This window comes from Medicago sativa, chromosome 6 (assembly GCF_051527215.1).
Source record: "Medicago sativa cultivar Bolivia chromosome 6, Bolivia_mono, whole genome shotgun sequence".
Lineage (NCBI taxonomy): Eukaryota > Viridiplantae > Streptophyta > Magnoliopsida > Fabales > Fabaceae > Medicago > Medicago sativa.
In genome coordinates this window covers 10,471,967-10,485,212 of record NC_140754.1, presented here as the reverse complement: position 1 = coordinate 10,485,212, position 13,246 = coordinate 10,471,967, and the positions used below count along the sequence as shown (strand labels likewise).

The 13,246-nt window shown below is 32.9% G+C and overlaps 2 protein-coding genes across 3 annotated transcripts; both read left to right on the top strand.

Annotated features, from left to right (window-relative positions):
* The first annotated feature begins 1,985 nt into the window (after positions 1–1,985).
* Positions 1,986–5,138, top strand: LOC146912739 (uncharacterized). 2 transcript variants are annotated; one of them, XM_085722237.1, is made up of 6 exons: positions 1,986–2,475; positions 2,584–2,628; positions 2,975–3,406; positions 4,055–4,156; positions 4,419–4,797; positions 4,913–5,138. In XM_085722237.1, the coding sequence occupies exons 3-6, from the start codon at positions 3,356–3,358 to the stop codon at positions 4,930–4,932; spliced, it is 552 nt and encodes a 183-aa protein (XP_085578363.1). In that variant the 5' UTR covers positions 1,986–2,475; positions 2,584–2,628; positions 2,975–3,355; the 3' UTR covers positions 4,933–5,138. The 2 variants fall into 2 exon arrangements, 1 of the variants encoding a protein (XP_085578363.1); XR_015016865.1 differs by lacking the exon at positions 2,975–3,406 and having other exon boundaries at positions 1,988–2,475.
* Positions 5,139–6,259: 1,121 nt separating this feature from the next.
* Positions 6,260–12,841, top strand: LOC146912738 (disease resistance protein RPV1-like). Its single transcript, XM_085722234.1, has 5 exons — positions 6,260–6,908; positions 8,517–9,615; positions 10,065–10,334; positions 10,951–11,724; positions 12,082–12,841. The coding sequence occupies exons 1-5, from the start codon at positions 6,376–6,378 to the stop codon at positions 12,631–12,633; spliced, it is 3,228 nt and encodes a 1,075-aa protein (XP_085578360.1). The 5' UTR covers positions 6,260–6,375; the 3' UTR covers positions 12,634–12,841.
* Positions 12,842–13,246: the final 405 nt, after the last annotated feature.

Sequence of the window (13,246 nt, the reverse complement as noted above, 5' to 3'; positions counted from 1 at the left end):
CAATTTATTAAATTTAATTATTTCTAATTGTAGGGTTCAAAGTGTAAATTGAGTATTTATATTCTAGGTATTTGTAGGTACATATTATAAATTGAACTTTCACCACTAATGCACTCATACATTAGCGGGAGGAGATTGTCTCCAGTTTTTTTCTCTCATGTGTAATCTAAGCCCTCCATTAACCCTCTATTAAATAGGTGAGAGAGTGTTTTTGTAACAATAAAAAGGAGAGAGAGTATAATCAAAGGTGGATAGTTAAACACTGTAGAAAACTGGAGGTATCTCCACTGGAGAGGATCCACTCCCTACATTAGCCTGCCTTTAACGAATTATAATCCAAGACACGATACAACGACTTGAATTTCACGTGTAACGACTTGCTTCTCAACCCTCCATTATTTTTTGAATGGGACCACATGGATTAATCATAGAATTGTCTTGTAGTAAGAGTATCTTATTATAGTATCATATCATTGATTGAAACTAAACTTATGAGCAATGATATTCTAACAACCAAAAATCAACAACTTTTGTGACAACCACCAATTTTTAAAGGAAAAGTAGATAGTGACACGGAAACCAAAACAATAGAGAGAGAAAGTAAAAAGATAATGTGAGTATGAGAGATAAAGTTGTCACATAGGTTGTCACAAAATGGTTGGTAGAATATCATTTCTCCTAAACTTATGGTGTCCCACAGCTCGCCAATGTTGAAACTAAACTTGACTAACAACCTTAAATTGACGACACATATGCTTGCTTCTCACTCTCCATAATTATTTTGAATAACTGTTCTGAAATCGATCTCTCATTTGGTTTTCTAAATTCGTTGTTAAAAAGGTTTCACACCTTCCACATTTCATTCACTCTTCCACTTTTCGTTTTAGTCCTTCTAAAAAATTTCTTCAACTTTTAGTTCCCCAAAAATTTTTCATCTTCACTTTTGATCCCTCCTTTAAAGTAAACTCATATGTAGAATTCATATTTTTGAATAAATTTTTTTGCATAAAAATTCAGAATATTATAAGAATCTCTGCCAAAAAAAATTAGAATTTTTTTTCAAAACAAGAACTTAATATGAATTTTTTAATTTGTGCAGTTAAAAATTCATATTTAATTTATGTTTTGTTAAAAAATTATATTTTTTTCTGGAAAATGTTTTTACAATATTCTACATATTTCTGCACAATTTCATTAAAAAAAATACAAAAAAGAACTTAAAAATAGGGACCAAAAGTAGTGATTGAAAGTTTTATAGGGATTAAAAGTTGAAGGAAAATTTTAGAAGGACTAAAATGAAAAGTTGACATATTTATTGGGACTAAAAAGATATTTAACCCTTCAAATTAAAACAAAATTTTATTACAAATGAATCACTCATTATAAGACCGAAGAAATATATATTATGATTAATTGATAAATTTACCAGTACATGAGATATCAAGTAATTGGAGTAGTTTTAGTAAAAAAAGAAAAAAAGTAATTGGAGTAGTTTTACTCTAGTACAATTAGCAATTTTTTACTCAAGTGATGTGGGCATTTAATTGGTATAATAATAGCATTAACACTAAAAATGAATTTTTTTAGTGGATGAACAAGCCTTCATAGTGCTTGTTGCACCTCCGTCACTAGTCAGGGATCTAATTGATAGTAAATATATACAGTCAGGGATCTTAATGACCATTTTAATGTTTTTTATTTGTTTATTCTATATGCTCAAGACAACTTTATTAAGAAAGATGATCAAATCCTTGACGAATGACCAACACTTCGGTGGGACGATTTTGCACCAACACCCATCATCATGTGATTCGAGTTTGGTGTTTCATGGCAGATTTGATTTTCATCAAAAGAGGGAATTAGATAAGATTTGGGGATTTGGGGAATAAAATCTGGATTTAGGGATTTAGAGATTTGAGATTCAATTTGGGGATATTGATTCTCGGTTCAGGGACCAAAGTGACTATTTTCTACTTTCACACTACCAGAAAACCGGTGATTAGCCACGGTTATTTAGCCACGGCACAGTGGGCATGGCTAACCTTTCATTTTGCCACAGTTAAAATTTCCATTTGCCACTGGTGTTACCGTGGCTAAGTGAACATTCCTAATTCTGATTTTCCCCCTCAATGAAAACTCGTTCCGCGCCCATATTTTCACTCTCCCTCCTTCATTAATTTTTTTAGTTCTAATTTATTAATTTATTCATTTCTTTCCCCCAAAAACATGAAACTAAAACAAAATATTTCACTTCCCCCAAATGAAACCCTAAACAAAGTTGAAGTTGCCATCTCTCTCTCTCTCTCTCTCTCTCTCTCTCTCTCTCACACACACCAACGATTCACAACCATCTCTCACACACCATGAAATAGCCGATCTCTCTCTCTCTCTCTCTCTCTGGCCGTTATCTTCTTTCCCCAAATCCATCAAATCTCTGTTGTTGAATCACCATGACCCCTGTTCTTGTTCTTACCGGTGAGTTCTGTTGATTTAGGTTTTTTTCCTCACATATTTAGGGATTTCTATGTTTAAGGTTTTGTGAATTCTGAAATTGTTTTTGACTTAAGGATTTCTATGTTTCAGGTTTTTGAAGATTAAGCTTGTTTTCTTAGTTACTCATTCGTAAAGGTTTGTAGATCTGGTTTTTTTTTGTTGATTTGAACCCTTTTTACTTTAATTTATTATTTATTTATAAAAAAATTTGATTGATACTGAATACTAACGTATGGATTTGTTGGTGATTTGAACTTAGATTTAAACTTATTATTATTCTTCAGTGAGAAATTATGATTTGAACTTAGGTCTGATCTTTGGTGATATTTTGAAATTAGATTTGAAACCCTCAAATTGATGATTTTGTACATGTTGACGTTATTTGTGAAATAAAGAATCAGCTATTGCTTGCACTCGAATTGCGATGTCTTTTAGATTTTTGTTCTCTATACCTGATTGTTGTTGTTGTTTTTTTATATAGGAGAGAACATATTTCACCCACTGTTGGTTGTGAATGATTAGGGAAAGGTATAAGATATATATAGAGGGAACATTTTCGTGTTTTGGTTTGTAGTTAAGGGCACTTCCGCTGCAGTCTGTTCTGTTTTTGAGAGTGATAGGTGCAAGTGTTTATTCATTTAGAGTGTTGTTGATGCATATTGGTCTGCCGGGTAAAATCACACCCTTAATGTACTCGGTAATAACATTCAAACCTGGGTGTGTTTGTAAGGTTGCCCCTCAAGTAAACCTGCTCATTATGACAGATGGATTGTTTTCACGTATCTGAATTCTTAATGAGATTGGTGCTCATCACATATCTGAATTCTTCTGCTGTTATCAATGCACTAATTTGAGGTTATCAATGAGATTGGTGCTCATCACATATCTGAATTCTTCTGCTGCTATTGGCATGGTATAATTTCGCATCAAGGATGGCTATTTGCTGCCATAGTTAAAGAGATGATTTTGCAAAATGTTCACAACCAATGAGAAATTTAATCTGAATTTGTTGTGGTAACGTAAATCTTTTAAAATAAACCCCATGTGCAAGGAACCCATCCTTCTCAATGTGATAATATTTTTGGTTATAAAAAAAATATAGTAAATTAAGTCATGACTATTTTGATACCGTCTAATGGCCTATACGTTATCATAAGATCTTCTTCAAATCAATTAACATGTCTATTTTGTATTATTGGTATTATGGTTATTTATGCCTTATATGGATTTGCCTTACTGATAGTTCTAGGACGGTAGACAGTCTAAGGTGTAATTGGTGCATGCCAATGTAATGTTTTATGGATTACTTTATATTTAGGCAATTATCAGTATGCCAAGTGTGCCTCATTTGTGTAGAAGCTGCCATATGCACTCATAATGTTGGATAAATACTTTGGTTTAAGCAGGCCCTGTTTTTATTTCAGTTCTTCCTTTGTTTGATGTACAATCAACCTATTGGGAACTCTTCTTAGTTATCTTATTATGTTATCATAGTAAAGTTTAAGTATGTTATATTATATATGATAATTAATAGTTAACTTTTTTGTATTGATTTTATTAGGAGCTACGATTAAAACGACCGGTATGTCGCAGTGAGGTTATTTTGTCAACATTAATAAATAAGCACGGAAAATTTGTGAGTGACGAAGGAAAAGTTATTGTTGTAAGTAAATTGATTGCATTTCTCTTTCATTTATCTTGTGTGTGAGGGCTTCAGTTTCAGCTATAGTTGAATTTGAATGAGTCATTGTTTTCTTTTCAATGTGACACAATATTTAATTTAAGAGTAATACTGAAATTGCATTATTTAATTATCAGTGCTTATGAAATTGCATCTAGTTGGGTCGCGAGATATAACATCACTCTTAATGTATATAGCCTGCTGTTTGGATATTTCATGGTTGTTAATTACCTGTTTTTAATAGGATAAGATATCAGAGAATTTGCTCAAAGATCAAGAGCGTGTTGCTACTTTAGGTGTTCCCTCAAAGATTAATGCTTATCCAGATGATGTTGTCGGAAAAGTGTTTGGAGCTGAGCATTCAGGTCGAGTGCGTGGATTAGGTGTTGGTGTTTGCCCCTCTAAGGTTTTTGGAACACGCAAGCATTTCTCTGAATTTGTTAATGTTGGTAGCTCTAGCCAAAATATTGAGGATTTGAAGAAGCAAGTACACACTTTAGGGGAAAAGTTAACTGGATATGAAGAGACTAAGGAGCAGCTTACACAAGCTCAAAGTCACTTGGCATTTCTCACCAACTTTTTGCAAGAAAAATTTGGCGATGAATTACCAAGTTTCAACCAAGGTATTTCTTCATAATAATCATATTCTGTGTTTCTGGTTTACATTGTAATTAGCATAATACAATTGTTGATCTTTAATTAACCAATGCTTTCTTTCATTTTTCCTTTACTTGACAGGTACCAGTTCTAGTAATTAAACCAATAAGGAACATGTTTTTTGGACTGCTAAATGAAGAACCCTGTTTGTATTTTTAGCTTCAGTAGTGAAAGTGTTAGTATATTAGTCTTGCTATAATATGTTAAAAATGTAATTTTGATTCCACTACATTTTATATGACTGTAACTTGTATTTTGATCCCTACATATTGCTTTAAGAAATTGGATCTTGACCTTGTTAGTTTAATGTCTACTTATATCCCAAGCAGTAGTATTGTTACTATTGTCTTTATATACTGTACTGCATTTTGGTTAGTATGCTGAAGCTGAAAAAATAGCAATTATTTTTTTTTTTAAAAAAAAAAACACTACTTAGCCACGGTTAGGCCTGTGGTAAACTGTATGTAAAACAGACCTTCTCCATTTCTTTTATCCATGAGTTAACCGTGGCTAGAAGAGCTCAAATCCGTAGCTAACACAATGTTACCACGACAAAATTAGCCGTGGCTAACACATGGAATAGACGTGGCTAAATTTTGGCGACGCCCTTGTTTGCCACGGTTGTGGCCTACGTGGTAACATTCGTTACCCACGGTTACACGATAGTTTAGCCACGCTTTTGACCGTGGTTAATCACCGGTTTTCTGGTAGTGTCACTTTACTCCATTTGACATCTCATGCACCTTGTTAGCACAAAACATTTGTCACCTCATCAGTTAACAGATGTTTTTAACGTCAGGACTAAACTGATAACGGAAGTGCACATTCAGAAGCTAATTTGCATTTAATCTTGAATCAGAGATCTTTGTGACAACGAGGTGCAGAATCAAGGACTAAAATGACTATTTACTCTTTTAAAAATATATTCACATTAAGTTTATAAAAATTTTGACAAGAAAAAATATTTAATTAGGCAATTTCAATTAATAAGTATCATGTCAGCATTACTATTATGATATGAGACTAGTATCATTAATACGAGTTGAGATCCTCTCTATTTCCCGAAAGAAATTAAGGTGTCTATTACTATAGTTTTGGAATAAATTAATTATATAAATGCACTCATTTTTTAAATTAGTATCATTAATTGGATATTTACACATTAAAACTATAATAATGGATACCTCTTTTTTTAATAAATGAAAAGGATGTTGACTCATTTTAATGATGGAAATCATGATGATGTTCACCACGAATGTTGATCCAAGACACTATACGACGACTTTACTCTCACATGTAGTAAGAGTATCTTACAGTATTATTGATCCAAGCCATGATTATGGTGTCCCACAGCCCAGCCAGCCAATGTTGAAGCTAAACTCGACTAACAACCTTAAATTGACGACACATGCTTGCTTCTCACTCCCCATTATTATTTTGAATAATTATTCTGAAATCGATCTCTCATTTGGTTTTCTAAATTCGTTGTTAGAAAGGTTTCACACCTTCCACATTTCATTCACTCTTTTCTTCCATTTTGAATAATGGGGAAGGAAAAGCAATCCGAGTCTTCCTCATCCATGCCTAATCTTGAACCAGATCCAGAACCAATATCAGAATTTGTAAGGATTCATGACGTGTTCTTAAGTTTCAGGGGAGAGGATACTCGTTCTTCCTTCGTTTCACATCTATATGCAGCTCTTCAAAATGCTGGAATTAAAGTTTTTAAAGACGATAATGAGCTTCAAAGAGGAGATCACATTTCAACATCATTATTACATGCAATTGAAGAGTCCAAAATTTCTTTAATTGTTTTCTCAAAAAATTATGCCAATTCGAGATGGTGCTTGGATGAAGTGAAAAAAATAATGAAGTGTTATAGAACCATAGGACAAAAGGTTGTGCCAGTGTTCTACCATTTAGAACCATCTGAAGTGCGTCATCAGACAGGAGAGTTTGGAATATCTTTTCAAAATCTTTTGAACAAAATTTCAAACGAGAAGGAATTGGTGCAAAGTTGGACAGAGGCTCTTCGTCAGGCAGCTAGCATAAAAGGGTCTGTAATAGACAACCGCGGGTAATTTTATTCAACAATTACTACTTTTCAAATATCTCAATCTTCATTTAATCTTCTTTGCAATGTTTTTAGGCAACAACAATTTATTCTCTCACACACACGCATTTGTGTATGCGTGTGTGTAGACACACAAAATGAGGGATCAAATTGGAATGTGACATTGTTCAATCACAATCTGACACATAGATTTTTTGTTTTCTTCTTTATCTTTCACAAGGCCTTTTTGTTTTCACGTGTCACATTGTGGTCGGACAATGTCATGTGACATGTCACACAAGTGGAATCTCAAATTGCACATATGATTACAGCAATGTTACACTGTTCAATATATGTTTTTTATACACATGTTCTAAATTTGATGATTGAATTGTAAGTTTATATCATCAAGGTTTTAAATAACTGTCGCAATCGCGTTAAAGATTTCGGCAATTTCGACTGTTACAAATATTGTGTTACAAATTGCGGTCATCGTGGTATTAATTATCCACAACTTTGCACAAGTCTTTTCATAATGTATGCTAACTAAATTTTTCATTGTTTCTTAATAAGTTCATAACTATAATTCTTTTCATAATTTTGTAATGAGTTTTTTTTTTTTTTAAAAGATCAAATTAACTACTAATAAATTCATTTTTTATTGTTTTTTTAAGAGACATGAGCATACAAAACCAAATGAGACAATAAATTTATTCCCTACCGCTTGTTGCGGTCGTAAGAGTGTTTCGTCGTGAGATAATGGGGTTTTGTTGCGGTTGTTTTTATGATTTTTCTTCATTATATTAAAACGGTGAAAAACGCAATTGGACACTACCTAAAATCATTTCACGGTAACAAACTTTTGTATAAAACCTTGTATATCATAAAAATCATGCAATAAATTTTTACATAAATCTAAATAATTTGATATATTATATTGAGATCCGTATTTTTGGTTGAGGGTTTAGAAGGTGGAGGGAGAAGACGACTTAATTTTTTTTTTTTAAATTACGAACAATATAAAATGTTTATTTCAAATAAATTAATTATGTGTTAAGTATTATATAATCAAATATCATGTTATTTTAATTTTTAAAAAAGAATTATATTGTTTGTCAAAAAAAAAAAAAGTCAGTCCTCCCCTCCATTCCCCTCATAAACTCTCGATCCAAACATATTTGTCATTCATTGTTAATCTTGATAGGTCTAAAAAATCTATCAAATGATTTTTGATTTATGTAAAAATTTATTTGGATGATCTAGACGATACAAACTTACAATCCAACTGTCAATTTTTTAGAAATTATGTATTGAGTAAAAAAATATTGAGCAGTGGAAAATTGCCTTAATTTGAGCCATCCTACACTCTCTTCCTCCGTACCTTAGTAATTGTCGCATTTGACAATTTTACTAATTAAGATAAAAAAAAAAAGTTGTATATGAAACATAGAAAATGCTATTTTACTACTTTTAAAAGTATTTAAATAGATTGTAGCTTTCTTTGAGCACATGTATTGATACTTGCTTTTTGTAAACACATCCAACAATAATTTTCTTACTCAAGTTTCCCCTCTACTTTTGACATATCTGAGCATGGATGTGTATATATACGCATACATTCTATTTGTGTAGGAACGAAAGTGCGGATATCAAAGGTATTGTTAACAGCATTTCACAGTTGTTGAATAAGACAGACTTGTTTATTTCAAATAACCCTGTGGGTATTGAATCTCGGGTGCAAGATGTGATTAACCGTCTAGACTTCCGATCAAAGGGTGTTCAACTACTAGGGATCTGGGGTATGGGGGGAATTGGCAAAACAACCATTGCTAAAGCCATTTACAATAAGATTGGCCGCGATTTCGATGGTAGGAGCTTCCTTTTAAATATTAGGGAAGAATGGGAGAAAATTGCTGGACAAGTGGGTTTACAAGAACAACTTTTATTTGATATTTGTAAAGAAAGAACAATCAAAATACCAAACATTGAGTTAGGAAAAAACACATTAAAGGACAAACTTTGCCATAAAAGAGTACTTATTGTACTTGATGATGTAAATACACTAGACCAACTGAATACTTTCTGTGGAAGTCATGAATGGTTTGGCTCAGGGAGCGTAATAATCATCACAACTAGAAAACTGGATTTACTTTCAGGGAGAGTTGAGAAAATATACAAAATGACAACAATGAATGAAAGTGAATCAATTGAGCTTTTTAGTTGGAATGCATTCAAGAAAGTGAGTCCTACAAGAGATTTTATTGGATTTACCGAAAATGTAGTTGAATATTGTGGAGGATTGCCGCTAGCTCTCGAAGTCCTTGGGTCTTATTTGTTTGATAAGACGAAATCTAATTGGGTTCTTGTATTGGAGAAACTCAAAAGAATTCCTAATGATCAAGTGCAGAAGAAGTTAAGAATAAGTTATGATGATTTGAAAGATGATGATGAGCAAGAAATATTTCTTGACATAGCTTGTTTCTTAATTGGAATGGACCGAAATGATGTTATACTCGTATTAAATGACTGTGGACTTTATGCAGAAATTGGAATAAGCGTCCTTGTTGAGAGAAGCCTTGTGAGTGTTGATGATAAGAACATGCTTGGAATGCATGGTTTGCTGCGAGATATGGGAAGAGAAATTGTTCGTGAGGAATCACCAAGGAGGCCTGAGAAACGTAGCAGGTTGTGGTGTCGGGAGGATGTGATTGATGTATTATCAAAACAAACTGTAAGACTTTGTATAATTTTTTTAAAAAATTTGGATTTAAAGCATTTAAAGCTTAATGTACAGCCGATGTGAAATCCTATCTTTTCACACTATTGCAGATCATATCACATCAGTGGCTGTCCGCCCGATGTGATTTTCGACATATCACAACGGTTCATGGCCTGATGTGAAAAGTGAATGACATACAACATCACCTTTAGTTACATCGGTTGCCACCCGATGTGAAATGTCGATTTCCACTGATGTGAAATGTCATTTCTGTAGTAGTGATAGTTGTCAGCATCCATTTGTTTTGTTGATTATCATCGAAAATTATTTTGGCTGTTAATTTTTTGTGCTTCATAACTTCTAGTTAGTAACGAATGATTGGTTTCATGGCTAGTTTTATATCCACCTTGTTGCTTTAATTTGTGCATGTTTTTGCTTCTTGGTCCCATTATATTTCACAGGGAAAAAAAAGTGTTATAGGACTGGCTTTGAAGTTGCCTAAAGCTAATGCAAAATGTTTTAGTACTAAAGCATTTGAAAAGATGAAGAGTCTCAGATTGCTTCAACTTGCTGAAGTAAAACTTGATGGGGATTTTGAATATGTTTCAAGGGATTTGAGACTGCTGTCGTGGAATGGATTAAGTCATATACCTACAAACTTCTATGGAGAAAATTTAGTTTCCATCGAGTTAGAGAACATCAATGTCAAACTTCTGTGGAAGAACACCGTGGTATTACTTTTGATTATAGTTTTTCACACTTCACGAGTTATTATCGCTTCTCATTTTTATGGTTGAAATATAAATTAAAAAATCACAACATTTCAAGTTAAATCTCTAAATAAATTTATTTACTTTTAGTCCTTGTTGTGATAATGAAACTTTTGTAAACATTTAGCAATATATAATTGGATGATAGTGTAAGGAAGTTTAGTACTAAGCATGAATCAAAATAAAACGATTAGCTAATCAAAAGGGTTTTATCTTTATATTTAGTGTACACCAACCATTACGAAAGCTACTTCAACTACTGCAGATCAAACATATAATTTCAAATTTACCACCAAAATATAGTGCAAAAAGGGGGGTGTGAATGGTTGATTAAAGAATCTTTAGATTTGTATTTCAAATTTATGATCTCCGAGTAGAATTCTCAGACACGTCACCTTGTTTCATAGATTTTACACTGCTATTGGTAATTTGAAAAAAATTACTTTGCATTAATGTAAATGTTTTACTTTCCGTTCTCCTAATTACTGATGGTTTGTAAGTTGTAAGTTGTAACTGTTTCCATTTGCTTTTTGAAGCCTCTTGCTTATGTTCCTCAATAATATTTATCTTCTTGCAGAGGATGGAGAAGCTGAAAATTCTCAATCTTAGTCATTCCCGTTGTCTCACAAGAAGCCCTGACTTTTCCAACATGCCTAATCTTGAAAAGTTAGTACTCAAAGATTGTCCAATGCTATCTAAGGTTTCTCCAAGCATTGGACATCTCAAAAAAATTCTTCTGATCAATTTGGAAGAATGTATTAGCCTTCGTAGCCTTCCAAGAAGCATCTATAAGTTGAAATCTCTAAAAACTTTCATTCTTTCTGGTTGTTTGAAGATTGACAAGTTGGAAGAGGACTTGGAACATATGGAATCTTTAACCACTCTAATTGCAAATAACACCGCAATAACAAGAGTGCCATTTTCAGTTGTAAGATCGAAAAGCATCGGATTTATCTCTTTGTGTGGTTATGAAGGATTTTCAAGCATTGTGTTTCCATTAATCATTTTGTCTTGGATGTCAACAGGAACTGATCATCTCCCATTTCCATTTCAAATTACATCTTCTGTCATGTCATCTCTTGTTTCTTTAGATGTACCGAGTAATAGAATACATGAACTTTCATCTTTTTCGAACCAACTTCCAAGGCTTCGAAGTCTTTGGGTGGATTGCAATTCTGAAGATCAACTTTCTATTGATTCAACAACAATTTTGAATGCTTTGTATGCTACAATTTCTATGGAATTTGAATCAGCTGCTAATACATCACAGGAATCAAATCCAACTACTTCTATGTTAATTCAAATGGGAATAAATTGCCATGTCACCAATATTCTCAAAGAGATTTTGCAGGTTTGACATTCCCCTCTTTTATGTATGTATGTATCACCTCTTAGATTTGAATTCTCTTTGTGCAAGTCTATAACTATTATTTGCTATAGGGGTAAGTAAAATACATAAAAATAATAATTCAAATCCTGAACATATTTATTTTTAAATTGTCTTCCAAATTCTCACAAATTTTGTTATCAGTCATTGTTACTATTAGTATCTTCCATCACTGATAGTCTGTTTTATGAATCCAAGAAAATCTTTATTTGTAACGCCAAAATATGATTAACTATCTTATAAGGGAAGTTATATATTCAATTGTTGAATAAATGATAAGGTGATATTTATATACTTGTCAATAAAATTTTGAGCATGCAGGTTGAAGTCTCTATGAATTTGGTTGAAGTCAACTGGAATTTGCTTCCTGGTGATAGTTATCCAAATTGGTTAACCTATAGTTCTGAAGGTTCTTCTGTAACTTTTGAAGTCCCCGAAGTTGAAGGGCGTAACTTGATGTCAATGATGTGCATTGTCTATATTTCAACCCCTGATGCCATAACATCAGGTCCCTATAGAAACTTCCATACTGAGATAATGACAGTAAATGGCTTTAGTAACGTGTTAGTGAAAAATTACACAAAGGCCACCATCCAACTCTATAATTGTCATACAGTTTACTTATTTAAAAAGGAGTGGCAGAGGGTAATATCAAGTATCGAACCAGGTAACAAAGTGGAGGTCGTATTTGTTTTCAAGAATGATTTCATTGTGAAGAAGACAGCAATTTATTTGGTATATGATGCACAAGATTTGAATCACATTGCTTGTAGCAGTGATGAAAGTGAATGCTTTGAAGAGAGTTTTTCTACTGAAGAGGAGCCCACTGATGACTTCAATCAGAACAGAGAGAAGAAAAACCGAGTGGAATGAATCAATGAAAAATGGCACGACAATGGTTTGGTGCCTGCATACCTTTGTATAGGCAACAATTGTTTTCCATTTTAGGCTGAAGTTTCTAGATTGTATCCATGCTAAGTTTTTGTAATCCTATAGGGATGTTAATTTAAGTTACAAACCTTCCATCTTATATCTAGTTTTTGGCATGTGACTCTAATTCTATTAGTACTCAGTTTTGAATTATTATTGAAACATCTTCATCAAATATATACGCTTGTTTGGATTCTCCGGTGAGAGAGTAAAAGTTGATTTTCCCTCATAGAAAAGTGATTTAAAATAAAAATCTAAATGAAAAAAAAAAAAAAAAGCAAATTGATGCTCGATAAGAAAATGTGGTTGACAGTTGTATATATGCTGAAGGATTTGCTCAATAGCAAATAGCTATTCTTACCATACCATGAGCTATAGCATTTAAACGTACCATTTCAACCTTGCTTTGCAAACTTCTGTAGTCCTAAATAATATCCCAACATTTGTTTTTAACCATCTTGCAGCCAGCAGGAGTGGTTGAATACTCTGATATTCCGACTTCTTAATTTTGGGTTGGCCGGCCTGAATGAACTACGGGCACTATTTATCCCCTCAC